We start from the raw sequence: 18,925 nt of genomic DNA on the forward strand, positions 1-18,925 counted from the left end.
GCTCAACTCAGGGGGCAGTGGTAAATACAAAAAGATACTTCATCCTTAATAGGTCATTGCACAAGATTTTTACAAACGTGCATTAACTAATTTCACAGCTCATGAAGTAAGTTTTCTTTTCCTCATTTTAGAGGTAGATATGCCAAGCCACAAAAAGTCAGGGTGCCATGCACAAAACCAGTCACACTGACATAGGAGTGGAACGCTGACTCTCCTGAAGTCATCAGGAGCTTTGCTGCTAACTTCAAAGGGCAAGAAGATAGGCACAACTTTGCCTCAACATTGCAAGTTCATCATACACTACTTCCTTTCCTGAAAGTATCTGTATTAAAATAACATTTGGAGATACATTTGTCATAATTAAAGCAACAGCTACTTTTTCTATAACACAAACAAGACTCCATGTTACATTGAACATGGAAAGGCTTTTTTTCATCTTATTTATTTCCTGTGTGCATTTCTTAACTTAGGAAATTAATCAGACTATTGAATTTCACGTTTGCATATATTCATTCAAATGTTTTACTAAAAACATATGCTTTGGCTTGTGCAACATGCATTTTAAGATTCTTAGCCTTATTCCAATGCTGCTGTGCTTTGTTACGTCCTAACAAGCAGCATTAGAGAATTTGCAAACAAGGTGTAAGGTCTTGCTTGGATTGTCAGCTAGATGCAGAAACGAAGATGTCAGCCAGTCTGCATCTTTACTTCCTGGGGGATCAATCAGAGATACTGTGGCAGTGCTGGCTGGAAACTTTCTGCTACACCAGCTGTTTCTGGGGGGCGGATTGGGGGTGGAACAGTAGTGTGTGGACCAAGAGCAAAGGTTAATTTGTGTTCTTCCCCTAGCAAAATCAGTGGTTCCAAATCCATTGGACTTCGATTTTTAATAGGCTGGGTAGCATTTCAACCCTGATTTCTAATGAACCCTGCAACATTCACGCTCAAATCAAGATGTCTGGGAAGTCTACTTGTATACACTGAATGTACATATTAGAATTTAAAATAAGTTGAACATTACAGGTGATCTGATTAAAGCTTATTGCAAAATCAGTTCTGGTTTTGTTTTTGTGGTAAATTTGACCTTGACAAGTCTTACCACAGCTTGAAATCTTTTCTTCTGAACTACATTTTATCAAACCTGGAAAAAAAGCACCATGACACTGCTTGTTAATTATCAGTCAAAAAGCCAGATTCAGGTAACACTCAGCTTTCCAAATACACGACTGATGACAACCTTAAAGGAAAAGTGTCAAAATGTACAGGCTCCAAAACCTGACATTTCAAAAGTTAAAAACGTTTAAAATATGGAAAAAAAAATCAGTCTGAAGGAGAAGCAGACTGCAATGTCCTGAAACAGTTACTGAAACTGCAAATAAACAAAAATGTCCTTCTTAGAACTTGAATTTCTAATATATAGTGCTCTACTGGGTCATTTTGTAAAGAGCAGAATTTTGGAAGGAGGATAAACAGGGCCAGACACACTCCACTCAGCCTTCACAAGTTGAGCAGTAAACAAGAAAAAGCTTACAGTACAATCAGTACAATGACTGGAAATACACAGAATTTAATTCCTGAGTAAAACAAATTAGTTTTCTGCACCATCTCAAGATGGTCCCTTCAGCGCAAAACCCATCCCATTTCTGTTATTTTGTTAACTATGAATTGACTAAAATTCTCAAGTAGCAATTATTTTTAAATTAGCACAGAGCAAGAGCTAAAATATTGCACTTGAAATAGAATAAGAACTGGAACAAATTATTTATGATACTAAACACTATGGCAAGCAGAAGCTCATTAGAAAGAAGAAATAGTAAAGACAAGAAAAAGACTCAAGATATAAAATCAAACGCAGCAAAAGCAGCTTGTTTTCTCTTCATCATCCAAGGAAAGATACCAAAACACACAGAACAGAACCCAAGTCTCAAACCATCTAATTTAGGTACCTAAACTAGGAAGCTGGTTTTCTATATTCTAAGTCAGTGGAGAAAGTAAAAAGAAGGTTCTACAAAAACAATTCACAAATAAGCCTGATTTACAGCCCAGGCTCTTACTCAGGGAGGTAACATTAGGTCATAGGAATATTCCTGAGTGAATGATCCCTTATTCCACTCTCTGACCACAAACAAGGAGTCTCTTCTGGGCACCCAGGACGGGTAAAATGGGCCTTCTCCTCCCCAGGGGCAGCAAGAAGGAGAGAGCATTTTACCTCTCTCCCCTGAATTCTGCTGCTGTTCTACTTCATGGCAGATCTCCAGTCATTTGCTATGAAAACTGAACTGAACCCGAGAGATAAAAACATTTTCATCATCTGGAAACAATGAGGAAACTGTGAAAGAGGACCGACTTGTTCCTGCGGGAGGGAAGGATCAGGAGGAAATGCTCCCCTGGCAGGGTGACAGCTGGAGGGATGAGGCTGCTGGCGTTCAGCCTTGCTGTCTGATCTCTACCCCAGACTCGCTCTCCAGCAGCCCAGCAACAGGTGACCCATCTGCAGACCCCACCGCCGCATACTAAACCTCACGCTGCATTTCTAACGCCACCGCGAAGCTGGGAAATGACAGCAGGAGGCTCTGTCCAACGGACAGAGGAGAATCAGCGGGGGCAACATGGCATTTCTCAAACCGCAGAGCAGAAAAACAAATCCAGACAAAGGGAGCGCTCCCTGCCGCGGGCAGGCGGCGGCGTGCGGCGGCACGGCGGAACCCGCCGCCGCCCGCGCAGCGGGAGCGGCAGCGACGCGCTCCCCGCCCGCCGGGACTACGGCCCCGGCCCCGCTCCGGGGTTCGCACCGAGAAGACTTGGCTTTGCCACTCCCTTAGGAAGCGCCTCTGGATTTGCCCCCTCCCCGGTTCCGCCGGCGCCTCCAGCACCGGGAGGGCGTCCCCGCCCGCAGGCGGCGGCAGACAATGCGGGACCCCGGGCCGGGCCGGGCTGGGGAGGCCTGTGGGTGCGGTAGTTCCCTGCCCATCACCTGATGCTGTGGGCAGGCGCAGCCGAGGGCTGCAGGAACTACAAAACCCGCCAGGCAGCGCGCCTGGCAGTCTCGCTGGTGCAATCCACACCTTCGCACGCCTCGGGGCCGGGGTAAACGCTGGCAGGGGCGGCTGCTGGCGCTGGCTTAAGAAGGATGGTTTTACCCGGGACTCTTCCGGAGCACTAGCGCGGGCACCTCTGTTGGGGAGAGGGGTCTGCAACGCTATTCTGATGCAATGGTGGGATCTATTGCTCCTCTGGTGGCATCGCAACGCTGCAAGATCAGTTGTAGCCACTGCAATTAAGTTTGCAGGATCTGGACATGGGAGGATCGAGCATGTACGTGTAACGGTGCCAGCTCTTCGGCATTTCTTCTGACTGCCTCTCTTCCTCGTGCGCGTCTTACTAGCTCCCGGTTCTGATTACAAAATACACCGATCCTCAGCACTAGTATCCTTAATCTTGCTTTGGGAACTACCTGAAAGAGCATGCATCGATTTGTCTTGGTTGCCAAGCAAACTGCGGCAAGCCTGGGCTGCAAAGGGCCGGGGGTCTGCCGAAGCGGAAGGGAAGACATGGCTTTGCGCTGCGCGGCTTCGCTAGCGGCGGGGCGGCAGCCGCGGTGTCCCCGGCTCCCGCGGCCGGCGCGGGAGGGGACGGTGCGCTGGAGCAGCGCTGCCAAGGCCTCCGCGGTGAAGATAAACGAGAAGGCGAGCAGGGAGAAGATCCTGACGCTGGAGTCCATGAACCCCCAAGTGAAGGCAGTGGAATACGCAGTGCGGGGCCCCATCGTCCTTAAAGCCGGCGAGATCGAGAAGGAGTTGCGGAAGGTGAGGCAGGGGCGGCCGGGGGGGCAGGGCAGGGCAGGGCGGACTCCCCGCCGCGCCGCGCCGCGCCGCCCGCTCCCGCGGCGTGCCCGCCGCCGCCGCCCGCACTGGCCCTGCCCCCGGGGCACTCCTCCGCCGCCGCCGCTCCTGATTGGGGAGTCGGGGGGCTCGCCAGGGCCGCGGCCGGCGGTGGGGCCGACGTGGCAGGCGGTGGGGCCGACGGGGCCGCAGACACCCCGGGGCTGAGACGCGACCCTGTAGAAGCCTCGGGAAAGCGGGCGGCCGGGGGAGGCACGGGTGCGGCGGCGCTGCGAGTGCCAGTGCAATGCCTCGTACCAAGTTAAAAACTCGCAGACCACGGGCAGCTTTTCCCCCCATCCCTGCTGCTGTCCGAAGCGGTGGCCGGACGCGCTCTCCCCGCGGGAGGCTGCGGGAGCGGCCGGGGCCGAGCCGGGGCGCGCAGCCGCCTCCCGACCCTGCCTTGCCCGGCCCGGGCCGCCCCCGGCCTCGCTCCGCTCTGCTGCGGGACGCCCCCTCACTCGCGCCCCTTCACAGGGGAGGCGGGAGAGGCGCAAAACAAAGAAACCCGCCCTCCGGCTACTGTTTATCTCTTGTCACTGATAGCGTAAGGCAAATACAGTATACCCCCATAAAGTAGTGTTTACATTTCTTCAGCCACTTTGACCCTTTGCTGCAATCCCATGTCCTTTGTGTTATACAAGAGGGTGACTGACCGGCTTTCATCATACTGATAGAGCGTTTAAAACATCCATTGCGGTTTTAGAGATACTGCCTTCGCCGGGGCAGGGAGACACCTTTGAAACCGGCGGTCTCCGAACACGTGAGATGGACCCAGCTCTGCCCAGGCACCGCTCCGCAGGCTCATCCAACACCCCTCTGCCTCCGGCTGTCCCAGAGCCGGAGAGACTAATGCTTTCTGAGGAGACCACCGACAGTGTGCTTCTCTTATTTAGTTGCACAAGTTGAGGTGCTTGAGGACAAGCCTTCAGAGCACAAACGCTCGGTAACGCTGCCCAACGTTTTAGGTGCTTAGCGCTTTTAGGAGGATCGCGCAATAAAGCCTGATACAAGATACTCCTGAGGGTCTGGGCCAAAATGTACTGAATAAAGCATCCACATCAGTCAGCGCTTACATTTTGTTCTTCATATTTTTCTCTTATTCCTTACCTTAATATTAAGACTTAGCATTGGAAAAAAAAAAGCACCTTAGCAGTTCAGGCGAGGCTTTTTGCTTGTACTGTTCACATCACAGCTTCCCCTGTCAGCGTGAGGACTCACTCACTTTTGTTTTGAATAAAGCATCTGGCATAGTTACTTTTCTATGGTTTCAAATATTATTCTCTACCTTTACTGCTTTAGAAAGTCTTGCTAATATGTTATTACAGGTACTGCAAGACCAATTTGATTAGTATATGTAAAGTGCTTTGAACAAAAACAGTGCCATAGCAATGCTAACGAGAAGAGATTATTTTAATTCTTTGGTCTTTGTTTTACTTGCTTCCCCTTGTTTTAGAAGGTGAAGCATGTTTTCAGCTCACTGAGTATTATATACATCAATTACTTATGTCTAACTCAATAATTATTAAAAACAGCTTCTTTATTAGAATTCTACTTAAAAACTTCAGAGTGGTGATGGAGCTTTCATTTCAGAACATTTGTTTTGATTTTTGCCTTAAAACTTGTTTATAAAGGTGTGATTGACTTTATGCAACTAGGTTCTCTAGTGGGTGCATTTTCCAGAGCATGAAATCTTCCAGTGTTCTCACTGAGTATGTTTGTTTTCAAGTTAACATCACAGGGCAGGAGGTATTACTTGACAAAACAAATATAATAGGATCTTCACTAACTCCTCCCAACTCCCCTGCTTACTTCAGTTACCAGCTGAGTCACTGGCAGAGAGAATAATCTTATGTGCACTTTTTAAAAAATGCAAGACCAAGTCATTGCCAATTGCTTTAGTAAAAAATTGTTATGGCAGGTTTGTGCCCACTTATGTGGCATTTTCCATTTAAAAGTTTTTCTTCTTGAACCAGTCTCATGGAATATTATCAATGGCTACCAGCATTCATAGACATGTGACTATGCTCTTAAGATGACTAAAGCAAACAAAAACCTCCCTCTTGGCAGGGAAGGAGGGCAGTATTAGTGCAAAAGTTGAGACAATGTATTTGCAGAGAACACTAATCAACTTAAGGAAGCAGCTGAAAGACTTTATTTTCTTCCACACTGCTCAAGTTATTCATTCCTCTTTGCTTTTCTGATGAAAATGCTGTTATTCCTTCTACTGTTTAATCAAACTGTCTGGTAAAGTATACAGCCTTGAGTAGTATCTAGGTTCCTTGTAACTGAAATATTGTAGGTTATCTAAATGTCTATTTTTTGGTCTAAAATTGACTTCTGTGTGATCACAGGTCAATGGCGCTTCTTTGTTTACTTTTAATTAAAACTGGACAACTACTTTTTTCATCCCTCTCAACCTTAGCTCACAGAGTTAGGTCAACCACTGCCACCAGAATTAACACTGCCTGATAAAGAAAAGAGGCTGAAGCGGTTGTCAGAGAAAGGTGATGGCCCACAGCATCTCCAGATCCATGAGTACTCTTCATTGACAGCAAACGGGTTGCCCCATAGCAACTCTACTACATAAGATGAGGGAGGAGCTTTGCACAAGCATGAAAGCATGGACTCCACAGTATGACATGGAAGCGCTGCACTGGCTGGTAGTAGCAAGAGCAGGCAGAGGTGAAGCAATGATATACCCACTAGTAAATCTGCATTTGTCCTGTTCTGCTGAGATGCCTTTGGGTCATTTGTTTCTAAACTAAAAGCATCTTAAATGCAGACATTGTCTAATCAGATGCAATAGAGGCTCTCCCTGTTTAAACTTGGTTCAATTCAGTTAGACTTCATACTTGTGTAACTTATACAGCTTGTTATGTAGATTATAAAATAGCTACTTGAAGCTGTTTGCACAGTATAAGCTTTCGTCTTCTTTGAGTTTTGTTCTGCTGTCTCAGATTCTGAATAGCAGTTCCTCTGTTATTCTATCTGGCACTTGCTTCTTTTGTCTATTAACTGCAAATGATTACAACAGGAGCTGTAACTCTACAGTGCACATAGAAATAAGGACTATAATGTTACTTGAGAAGTCTCCGACTAGACAACTGAAGGGATAGTTCTTTAAAAAAGTAAATAAAAATGAGGCATTAATTTCAGCTAATGTGCTCAGGATTAAGCCAATGTAAGTGACAAGTTAGAATACTCTATTAAAGCAGAATAAGATTGATTGCTCAGGAGTACAGATGGGGCATGCTGTACTTGGACTTCGTAAGTTTTGTTGGCCTGTGACCTGTATTCATCTAGGTGAAAAATCAAGGTTTTGATCTACATTAAGTCTTTCCAGCTGGAAATCTTTATGCAAAATCACTTCCTTGAATCACTTCTCTGAGTATTTTTTTTTATAATTTTGAAATTGCATCATGCTTCAAAAGTGAAAACCTGATTTCTCTTCCCCTTTGCTAATGGTAATAATCAGCTGATTCTGGCTTACTAAGGTGATGCAGGGAGAAGGAACTGACTTCAGCCATTTTCCTTGGTGTTTCTGGAAACTTTTTAAAGCAAGCTAGAGTACAGGCATATTTTAATAAATTATTATACTCTCAATAGAACTCAAACAAATAAAATCCTTTTTCTATCCCCTTTTTTTTAGACTTGCTAACAGATGGCCACCGTATCAAGTATTGACTGTAATTACATTTCAGACTAGAAATTTTAGCCTGAACGTGAATTCAATACAAGAATAATGTAATCTCTGGACAGAGCCCTTCTCTTTACTTAATCAGTAATAACAAGCTAGCTTTATCTTTACATAGACAGCACACATACCTGATGCTACTTTGCATTCATGCTAATTTTAACTGATCTTGTTATGGGAAGTCCCTTCATGTCTGTTACTCTGACATGTCTCTCCACTTACACTCTCCTTTTTTCCCCATTTCCTGCTTAGGTTTTACATAATGTCAAGTTCTATGTCAGGTTAAGTTGGCTTACACACACTTGCAAAGCATGTGCATATTAAACAGCATTTTAGGATCCACAAGTCAACTCATGTAACATTGGAAAATGTGCCTGGCTTAGTGTAAGTCACACAACATTAGGTCCCTGTTCAAAACTTTCAAGTTGCTGAAATAGAATTGTAGGGCAGAAAGAGGTAGAGGGATGGTATGCTGAGATACATTGGTAGCATGTAGCAAGTTCCTTCAGATGAGCACAGGTGGTTAGCATATTCCATCACTGGGTCTGGAACTACGTGCCTTTAATGGCAATACACAGTCTCTACACATTGAAGCCCATTTTTTTTCTCAACAGCCACTGTAGTCTGACTGACTTTTACAGTAAAAGAGTTGTACACTCATCTCCTGTGCCCATGTTTTTCATTTGCATAACTATTGCAAATAGGTTCCTGTTGCATGTTTATTCTTCATGTCACTGGTTCACTGCCTACATTTCTGTTCAGATAATAAAACTATCAAAATCCCTATTACTTATGTAGCTAGAATCTCAGGCGGCTTTTGCTAAAGTATTTTGGTTAAAAGACTGTAGAGCTTTTCTTTTTCTTTTACTAATTCTTCAGGCTTTCAAATTGAATAGAAGAAATTCTGACTTAGAATCCAGACTTAATTGTAAATGTGAGTTGACTGTGTCCCTGGGAGTTGTGGAAAGATAAAACACAGTTTAGACAATGACATGCAGAAATATAGTTTGACATGCCAAGAAAAAGATACAAGATTGACTGGTACACCCAGTAATGAAAGATGTTAAGCTTAAATTACCATCCTATAATTTTCTGCTTTGAATACGTGACTGTGTGCACACTAAGAAAGTATCTTCCAGGCAAGAGCATTTGACCTCATTAAGACAGAACTGTTGTTCCTCAGTTGCCTGTACATGTTGCATATGGAAGCGAATCTGTAGTAAAACCCATGGTTTTTAACAGGGCAAAAACTACTGCACATGAAGATGAAAGAAAACCAGATTTAAGAGTACGATTACCAAAATCCTATGTTCAGAAGCACACAGTCCACAAGATCCAGTTGTTTGATCTTTTCTTATTGAATACAGTAGCAAAATCTATTCCAAAATAGCCCTTTTCCAATAGGTCTTCAAGTTAAGAGGGTCCTAATGTCTAATATCCTTCTAAAGAGCATTATTTTAATTCTGTCATTTACAGTCACATTAAAATCTAGGACTTTATTCATATAGGCAAAATTTCTGAATGCAAATGCACTTTGAACAATGTATAGGGCAAAAGTCACTTGAGGACAACTCCTGTTCTGTAATCCCTGAATCAGATCTAGCAATTAATGATCAGCCCCACCGATTTTCTCATCTGACATTAGGGGGCATGCAAGCCATCACTGCCATTTCAAGTCAAAATCCAGAATTCACCTTCTCCTTCCTTCCAACAACAGTTCATGTCAGCTTGAATTACACATCCATAACACAAACTCAAAGCCTTACTCTGTGGTAACAGGTCAGGTTTATTTTTCTGCTGTGAGCTGTTTTAATAAAAAGATTGGCATGCTAATTTAGGCCTTCAAGTCACTATTAGTTAAGGGCCTCTGGGTAGTGCTTTCTTGGCCCTTTGGGGGGAGGGGAAGCAAGCAAGCAGTTTGGCTACTACAGCGTAGATCCCAACTATGCTGAAATGTTTGGTTTTGCCAGCTCTCTTATTATACAGCTTGTTTGTGCAAGTCACAGCAAAACCAGACTCGGCTTGTGCTAAGGAAATAGCACAATATTTTCATAGTGTGATGTTATTGCCTGATAACCATCAAGAGGAGGTACAAAACAATGGCAATGAAAATGAAACAATGAGGAGCAGCCAAGAGTGGACAAATTCTGAAATTCAGAAATAGATGAAATACCACGTTACTCTTCTGGGATTAAAAGCACCTCACATTTTCATGGCCTCCTCAAGGGAACCCTTTTCAACTCTTTCCTATCGCCATTACCAAAGCTAAATCACACAAGCCTCTCTACAGACTGAGGGTTTTCCTTTGAAATTTGCTGAAGACTTTAGCAAAGACAGCTTTAGAACAGTTTGCACCCTTCTTTACTCTTTCTGGGCACAATGTTATTTTGCATTTTGCCAGCATTCTTAGATGGCACCATTGTTAAGGGAACCTCCAGGCATACTAAAACTCCTAAGAGACAAACCAACTCCTGGCAGTGCATTCCTTCATGTTAGTTCTTTGGGATAGTGTATGTTCTGGCATCATACAGTTTCTTTGATCGAATAATTCTCCCAACACTTCTTGCATGGCGACTCTCTCCTTGAGAGACAGCTCATCATTTCATATTGTACTCCTTGCCTGCTGGGTTTCTTGAGGCTGTGGGGATGTCTAGGGGAAGAGGAAGCTTCTCCAAACGTGGTTAACAACATAAAGATTTGTATTGACTCTGCACCAATGAATTGTGGTTCACATACGAAAATCCCTTCTCCCAACTTTGTTTGATACTTAGAACACCAATAGAATTGTTAGAATAATCCTGTCTGACCTGCTTCAGGTTTCAGAGGCTTTTCATCTGGTCTCTTAAAAGACTGCATTTCCTCTGAGAAGAGGAGAGTGACAGAAGTAACTGCTGAAGGAACTAATTTCCAAAGAGCTTATTCCAAATCTGGGAAGATTCCTTTATTCCGTTAAAATCCTTTCATTATCAAGAAGACAGCAACTGAAAAAAAAAAAAGAACACATTTATATTTTCTGCTTTACATCTGAATTTGAAAGTGCAAGATGGCTTCTTCAGCTTTAAAAATGGCTACTACAATTAGTCCCTTTGCTAACAATTTCAAAAGAATGGCAGAAGATTGGCTTTGTTCCCAAGATGAAGATGAATCATATTGTTAGGACAGTGTGAGGTGCCACCAAAGGCAGAATGCTGTAGCAGTGGTTGTTTTGTAGGGATGGGGATTGGGTTTCCTCTTTGATGTGGTTCATACCCTCTTCAGTAGACATGAGTATCAATCTGGTACTTACTGCTTGGGAGTTTGTTATTAGAGCTCCTGTTCTGCAAGCTTCACTTTTCCAAATCTCTGCCTGCTGGCAGAGGCCAGTTACAATCCAGTCAGACTGCCTCTAGAACACACCTTGAAAGCCTGCCCATACCGGGCGGGGGAGAGACTATGAGAGAGAGAGAAGTGGGGTGGGGGGCAGCTCTGTATCACTAGAAGAAAGCAAAACAATTCCAATGGGCTAGTTTCTGCTCCCGCTGTATGTTCCTTGGCTTGCCAGGGACTTAAATTGTCTCAGCACAGGCATGCTGCCAACATGGTCAAAGACTGTTTAGCCTTCTGCAGTGAAATAAATCTTGCTCTAACAAACTATGTCCTGTTGCAGCACTTTTCCTGCTGTTCTACAACCTGATGTTGAGGTTATCAACATCACATTCACACTTCCTCCTTTCATACAGATCTTTTCATAGACCTGCCAAAAAGTATTTGACATTAATCTTCCCTTGGATACCCATGCACACCAGTGCCATCACCATAGGAGAAACCTTGACACAAGGAACCAGTGACTAATGCCACTCTGTCTTAAGGATTTAAGTAGAATTCTGCCTTGAACTCATCTGCAGTCATAGGCACTGTCTAGACTTTCCTTGATGCCAGCTTCTGATATTCTTGCTTTGAAACTTTGACTCATTAGCATTTGACACTTGTTCTTGCCTGTTACTGTTTCCTGTTCCTTCTTTCTGAAATGGTAAGATGGGACTTTTTGTTATGGAGGAATCAAAACTAAATCTGAACAACTTCTGATATTCCTTCTTTCCATAGAAAGACTGAAAATCAAGTAATAGAAAAAGGTGAGAAAAAACCTAAGTAGTCATAACAATTTTTTTCTAGATTTCACTAGGAGGGGATATAGTGAATCTCGTGAAGACAGTTCTAAACAACTGCTGATATTAACTCATTGTCAGAGAAGGCAAAGGCCCCAGTTATTTAAAAGCATCTCTCTTTTGAAAGACAAAAAGGGCAACAGCTTTTGTAGCTGAGACCAAGATACACGGGTTAGTCAAGAGGACCACGGGCCTTTAAGCAGGTATGTGGGAACAGTGTGTACAACACAGAAAACCTAATTGTTCCTTCTCTTCCAGGATTTTACAGTGAGATAACTGTTATGTATGTTTTGCTATTTTCTCCAGATCAATCATTGTAGTAGCAAAGGCAGTGTGGGGTTTATGGAGTAGGTGATGATTATATACTTGCAGTTGATGCCCAAAGGCAGTGATGGCGTAAACACGGAGTTTGGCACTAGCAGAGATCTGGATGGTATCAATGCTAATAAGCTACAACATTATTTACAATAAACCTGACACACACACCAAAAAGGTCTGTTACCTTTGTTGTAAAGGCTGTACCCCTATAAAAACTCCAAAGGTACGTTATGAAATGCAGTGTACTTTTCAGCATTTCACTAACCAAAGCAGCAACTATTTTTTATTGCAGATCACAATAGTATTTGTGTGCAAAAAACATCTAATTTGTCTAACATATTGTTTTGTTTGTTCTGTTTTTAATCTGGTAAAACGGGGTGTTTCTGTTTCATCTTATTGCTGAGAACTGCTATGTTTTTTCAGACTGCCTAACTTAAGGCATCCCTTATTCTTTAACAAATTTGTATTACTGTGCAAATCTAGTGAGATTGATTCAGTTTGCTGTAACAAGGACCAAATGCAACCAAAATCTGTGGGAATTTTTCTTAATTTCACACAAACTGAATTTGTTCTCCTTCTACATGTATCTTTCTTTTCCTGCTTATTTGTAAATTAGAATGAAACGATGTTGTGCTATCAGTGGACCCCAGATAGCTTGATGAGAACCTAATTCTAGCTGTTTGCATTTCTTATAAATTGCTAAACTACACCCTCAGATACCTGTAATCTTTATCTGGCATCTCTATTCCTAATTCTTTATTTAAGGTTGAAATACAACTCTTACTTAGGCACTCACTTAGATCAGCAAACATAAATGACTTGATGGAGTCAGTGTGTCACTTTCTATTATTTTAAGTGAATGTTTTTTTCAATTCCTGCTAAATTTAAGGCCATATAAAATGACCCTTTTGAGTCAGGATCACATAAGTCCAATTGTCTTGTTTTAATGCCATTTCTAACTACCTATTTAATTTCAAAAGAAAAACGTAAATGCTATCAGTTATATGATGGACTGTATATGGATCTGTAGTGGGGATTTGAATCACATTATCACATATCCTCTCAGCCATATTATGCAGCTGTAAACCTCCAAATCTTGGCATACCTGGGAATTTGTATCCCTGGTGACTACTAATATTTTGGTCATTGTTATCTTTGCACATCTGGGTTCCGGTCTGTCATTGAAGTCCAACACATAATCCATGGTAGAAAAGCAAAAATTAGTTAAGACTTGCTAGCCACATATTCTGTATCCAAAGCCAATAACTTGCTGTAAATACATGGGCCAGGAAGAGGCTTTGTGAGTTCAGTCCACAGCCAGAGCAGGTTATTACATGTAATTTTGTACAGAAAACTAATCAGTCTAATTTTGCAGTTCATTAGTCCACATGAAAATTCTGTCACTGTTAGAAGGCCTCCCTACTATCTCTCATACTTAAATATACATTATAAAAGCTATAAATTTGTTTTTGCCTACCTCATTTATTCTTCTTGTAATGTTGGTCTTTACTTTCAGTTAATCTTTTTTATTTAAATCAATGGTGTTTTTTTCTACCAGTCAGTTCCTTGCCTTTTTTTCCCTTATTTTATTTTGCTTTTTAAAGAGCTGTGATTGCTAATCAACATTCATCAACTGTTTTCCCTCTGTTCTCATGATGTATTCAGTTCCTCACAGGAAAAATGTCTGTCTGTTCAGATTTCAGAGATTAGGAAGCTTTTAAATATTCATGGTGATTATTTAGCACTTCTGCTGTTTATCATATAAAGCCTCACTATGATATACTTCGTAAAACATCTGTATATGGAAAAGTGGGATCATCACACAATGAATATTTAATCTAAATAGAAAATAAATACGCAAGCAGTATCTTTACTCTTTTTACTCTAAAAAGTACTAAAGGTCTTGAGGTTTCTTTTGTTGGTGGATTTCTCAAATGTCCTCAAATCTTTTTAGCTTCTTGACTGATCCATCCCTCCCTAAGATGTATCAAACAAGTTGCTCTAATACTGACAATTCAAAATGCCGCTTTGTCATCTTTCCTACTTCATTGTGTAGTTTCCAGGCAAGTCAATCTCTTACTTGCAGCTAGCAGAAAAAAAAAGCCAGCCTATCATTTAAAAACGTGTCACAGTCAGCATCATTTCTATAAAGCATTTAAGATATACTGGCAGTGTTGTATAAGAAATGCATTAAGCTTTACATTAAACACTCTGTTCCGAGATTAGGCACTGTTTAGTTACAACCATATGACAGATACCAAAAAAGAGGAATTCTTTATCATCTACTTCAGCCCTAACAATACATTGTGAATTATCTCTTTTTAGGGAATCAAAAAACCTTTTACTGAAGTAATTAAAGCCAACATTGGAGATGCACATGCAATGGGACAGAGGCCAATCACCTTCCTCCGTCAGGTAAGAATATTATAAAATATTATTCTTTATTTTTTATTAGATTACCAAGAATGCCTTAAAATGTCTGATCTGTGTATTAGAATAAATGATTCCCTCAATGCATTTAGACTTAAAATAGTTCTTTCATAAAGAATTACAAATTTTGATTTCTGAGATGAAGTCCTATACCTTGCTTGCTGAGTGTCCTCTTTCAACACAGTAGCTTTCCTTACTTTTCAGATCATTCTCCATCCATACTTTCTCCTGCCACTTCTCCTACGTTATCAGTCAGCACATTCATTATCAATAATGCACTTCAAAAAAGAAAGTGGTTGTCTTCAAAGAAAAAAGCAAATGGCCTTCTTCATCTGACAGTATACTTTAAGATCTGCACGCAGTTGGGTGCAACTAGTTGTACTGTTGCTGATTTTGCACATTTTACCTCTGGGCAAGCTAATTGGTAGGTTAACTTTTAGGAAAGACTACAACAGAATCCACATTTGTACATTATTCCTAAAACACAAGCAAGGTTTAAAACTAGTGTTATGCTATTTACTGAGCATCCCTTACACACACATGTAAAATCCTCAGTCTATAATAATGTAAATTCAGAGCAAACTGAAGCCGTATCAAACTGGGGGTCCAGGTGATGAGGTTATAAAATTGAGCTATACAGCAAACTGTCAGCAAAATAGGAAGACCAGAGCTTCTTACAAATTATTCAGATCCAATGTTATTAAAGAAAATACTGGGTAAATGGAAAATCCTTTCTCCCCATGACTGTGTGCTCACATGGATTAATTCTTTAGTCATTGTCCCACAGGATGACAACAGCCTATCCATAGTACACCATGTAAGCGTAAAAAATGAGAGAGAGACTGGAACAAATTAAGCTGATCTCAAGCAAGACCTCTAGATTCTTTGTGTCTTACATTCCTTCATAAACTTAATTCTGCTAGGTCATGTTTCTACTTTTACTATGTTCTATATCACCACTTCTTTTTTAATTAAAAATTTCCCACAAATTCAAATTAGTAATAACTATAAGTTATTTTTGGGAAGGATTATTAGAACATGCAACTGGGACTTCAAAATTTGATCATATTTCTCAGTTCTGCTCCATATTTAAACTCCTGATTTCTTGTCAATAAAGTGGGCTAGTAATACACAAAGAGTGGAGGATAGAGCTGTTTAGAGATAACATATGAATAATTAACTGAGTTTTATTGTGTTTGCACTATGCATAGCTCACCTGGACTCCAATCTTCATGGTCCGTAATACAAATGGTTAATAATTCTGTAACTGTTTTTATCAGCAGAACTTGGAACCCGATAAGATTTCTTCACTTCTGTAAGCACTACCCTTAAAAAACCAACTGCAAACTCTTCATCAATAAATCTTTGTTTTAAATTAGCTAGTATTTGTGATCTTCATTTCCAAGGAAAGTTAATAGTAATATTACCAACTTAAAATAACCATTGAGAAGTGGCCAATTTACATTTTCTTGGAACTCTAGGTAGTGGCACTGTGTACATACCCGAACCTGTTGGACAGCCCAAGTTTTCCAGAAGATGCCAAAAAGCGAGCCAGACGGATCTTGCAGGGTTGTGGAGGAAACAGCTTAGGTAAGCGTCTGTTTCAGTTGCTCCTGTTGGTATTAGAATCAACAAAGGTAGTTTCAATATCTGCAGTGCTGAAATTTCTTAATCGTGTTTTATATGATTACAAGTCAGATGGGAGATGGCCTAGGGCAAAATGATAGGGGGAGAGTTCACGGTGTGGCCTACTGATAAGCAGTGACTGATAGTGCAAATTTTTGATGAGACTTGTCACAGAAGAGGACAAGATGAGGATTATACAGTTATGGAGCCCTCACCACAATAACATCTGGGCATAACCCTAAACAGAATGCTGAGCTTTTTTGTATTAGAAAGTAAGTGGCAGAGAGTACTAGTGAAGCTTTGTTACTGTTCTTATGACATCTGTTAATCCTGGGCTCTGACAGCTATGTCTCCTGCTAAGCCTAGGTGGGGCTGTTTACAATTTTATCATCTCTAGATGTTTCTCTGCCAAGGAGTCTATTGTCCCTGTAATGATGGTATCAACAAACAATATATGTCCATCTCAGCTGATCCAGTTCACAGTCCTGTATCTTAATTTTGAGCCATCAGTCCAAGTATGTTTGTCAGGATATGAACTGGGGTATCAGAAATTCAGGTACCAAGGTCATAATGCTCTGCAAAGGGAAAGCTACACAGCTGAAAGGTGGTAGCTTTTTACTTAGCCAAGATAGTTTTAACTGAAGATGTCAAAGCCCTATTTCTCCAAGGTAAAATAACCCTTCAAAGAACTAAAGAACTCTGTTCTTTAACCACTGTTCCTGCAAGAGTATACACGTAATATACACATAAATAAGTACAAACTTTGCATATTCAGTAGAGAGGAAATGGAAGAGACAAATTCTTTATCATCTAGCAACTGTACTGCCTACTTGTACCTGGGAAATGCCACTAGAATTTCTACTCTGCAGATAGTGTTGCAGCTGCTGGGTACGGCAAAGAATCTGGCACACTTAATTACCTTCTTTCAGGTAGGCTAACAGCGACATTTCAGAGTACGTATTAGAGTAATTGGCATATTTCTTAATCTTTGTGATTGCAGTGCCTATTTGCACTGACGTATTTTGAGAGTAGGTGCTGTGAAACTTAATAAAATAAACAAAACCTACATAGTTGTTACGTTAGCAGTATTTCAGCCTTGGACTATTCCTAACAACGCAGCCTAATACAGAATGCATTTTATCTTCACCTTTTTTGCATTGGTTTTGTTTCTATATGTAGAACATTAAAAATACATTTATCAAAACTGAGAAGTTCCTCCAGCTCCATGAATTCCTTTCCTGGCTTACTTTAGAACAATTATTCCATGTAGTACTAGTTGTCACGTAAGAGTTACGGGGGATACATTTGAATTTTGCCTCAATCTTTCTTTGTAGTGATTTTCAAATTCAGGGACATGGTAAGAGCTCTCAGAATGCTGGGTCTTGGCCCCATGCTGGATTGAAATGAAAGGAGTTCAGCCTTGCGTGGTATTTCAGAAATATGTTGACTCTGTACAAAATCCCCTTTTCAGCAGAAGATTACATATTTCAAGTAATTTGCGTTAGCTCAGTAGACACAAAGTAGGAAGTAGGCCGGAAACTTGCAATATTCAAATAAGGTGATCATTCTGAATACACCCTTTAATTTCAGTGGATGTGCGGCTGAAGGGAAGTTACTCCTATCAGTAGTCTGACAACTTACTGCTGTTCTCTTCATGGCTGAGAAGAAGAAATTGGCTTTCTTGGGAAAAAGCAAAGGTCAAAACCTGATCCCTCCATGTAGCTTTAAGTGCTGTGTTGTGTTCTAATAAAACCTTATTTTCAAAAAATTTGTCAGTCCAACACAGAAGTGGCTTCACTACATATGGTCAAGCTATTTGAAGTGTTGTACCCACATCTATACTGGCCTATTTAAATGTATTAATTGCAAAGTTGATATGAATGTCTTGACCTCTGGATATGAACTAGAATAACCTCATTTCCAATGAACGTTCATTTGGCAAAACCCTACTCATAGTATTGAGTTTTGCTACTCCCAGACCATGTATGAAGGCTCAGATATGTGCTGAACTTCCATTGTGTTCAAATACTCTGGGACTCCTTTGACATCACTTACTTTGCATGTGGGATAACTGTCATATCTTTCCAGGCAGTTGAGAAATTTACCCCACTCCTATATAGAAAAATATCTAATATATGCACATGCAGCTTTTTGGGTTGGGTTTATTTAGTTGCATCCCACAGTGCAAACAGGTGGGTTCTAGTCAGAGCTATCAGTTGAATACAATTAAGTGTAGAAGACCTGAAAACTGAATTCAGGTCTTCTGTATATCCTCACTGAGTCACGGGACTCAGCCCTCAATGGAGCACCAGACAGAACGATAGCTTAGGTTTGTTCTCCTACTTTAACAGCAGCTTCCTAGCTGTGGTCCAAGACCCATTTATAGACCCAATATAACTTTTAGTCCTGTAAAAGTAAACGCTTAGGACATCAGGGAACTTTGTGCCCTGAATTACCATTTTGTCCCATGCAATTGTGCAGTACTTGCAAAGGTTCTTTGTCTTTATAAATTATGCTTTCCCAGAAGTATTATCAGGCAGACTACTAGCATATAACTGAGTGATGAGAGTTAAGTCAGGCACAATTATTCCACTCCACCCAACAAGCAAAGAAGATTCTGCAGCTTCATGACAGTGTTCTAAATCAGATGTACACTTGTCACTTCATTGTCTATCAGTCTTAGGCTTCATAGCTTGAATCCATTCCTCACCTTGGCTTAGGCTTATTTTTACTCTTTATTTGTTGCACATGCTCAGCAGTGATGCACACAGACATCTAACTTCTTACTTTATTTAAGATTATTAGTTGTGCTCTGTAAACTGCACGAG

The 18,925-nt window shown here is 41.3% G+C and overlaps 1 protein-coding gene and 1 long non-coding RNA gene across 3 annotated transcripts in view; one reads left to right on the plus strand and one right to left on the minus strand.

Annotated features, from left to right (window-relative positions):
* LOC143165662 (uncharacterized) overlaps positions 1–18,925 on the minus strand; it is a 40,168-nt gene that overhangs the window by 7,703 nt on the left and 13,540 nt on the right. Inside the window, exons 3-4 of one of the 2 annotated variants that reach the window (XR_012996288.1) lie at positions 15,974–16,084; positions 9,345–10,559 (exon numbers count right to left, since the gene is read on the minus strand). This is a non-coding gene — a long non-coding RNA (uncharacterized LOC143165662). Of the gene's footprint in view, positions 1–9,344; positions 10,560–15,973; positions 16,085–18,925 lie in introns of those variants that run through there. The other variant, XR_012996289.1, reaches the window with a different exon arrangement.
* GPT2 (glutamic--pyruvic transaminase 2) overlaps positions 2,913–18,925 on the plus strand; it is a 28,067-nt gene continuing 12,054 nt past the window's right edge. Inside the window, exons 1-3 of the mRNA XM_076349236.1 lie at positions 2,913–3,806; positions 14,367–14,456; positions 15,953–16,061. Coding sequence (XP_076205351.1) covers positions 3,465–3,806; positions 14,367–14,456; positions 15,953–16,061 — 541 coding nt within the window. The 5' untranslated portion in view covers positions 2,913–3,464. The remainder of the gene's footprint in view (positions 3,807–14,366; positions 14,457–15,952; positions 16,062–18,925) is intronic.

Source organism: Aptenodytes patagonicus, chromosome 11 (genome assembly GCF_965638725.1).
Source record: "Aptenodytes patagonicus chromosome 11, bAptPat1.pri.cur, whole genome shotgun sequence".
Classification (NCBI taxonomy): domain Eukaryota; kingdom Metazoa; phylum Chordata; class Aves; order Sphenisciformes; family Spheniscidae; genus Aptenodytes; species Aptenodytes patagonicus.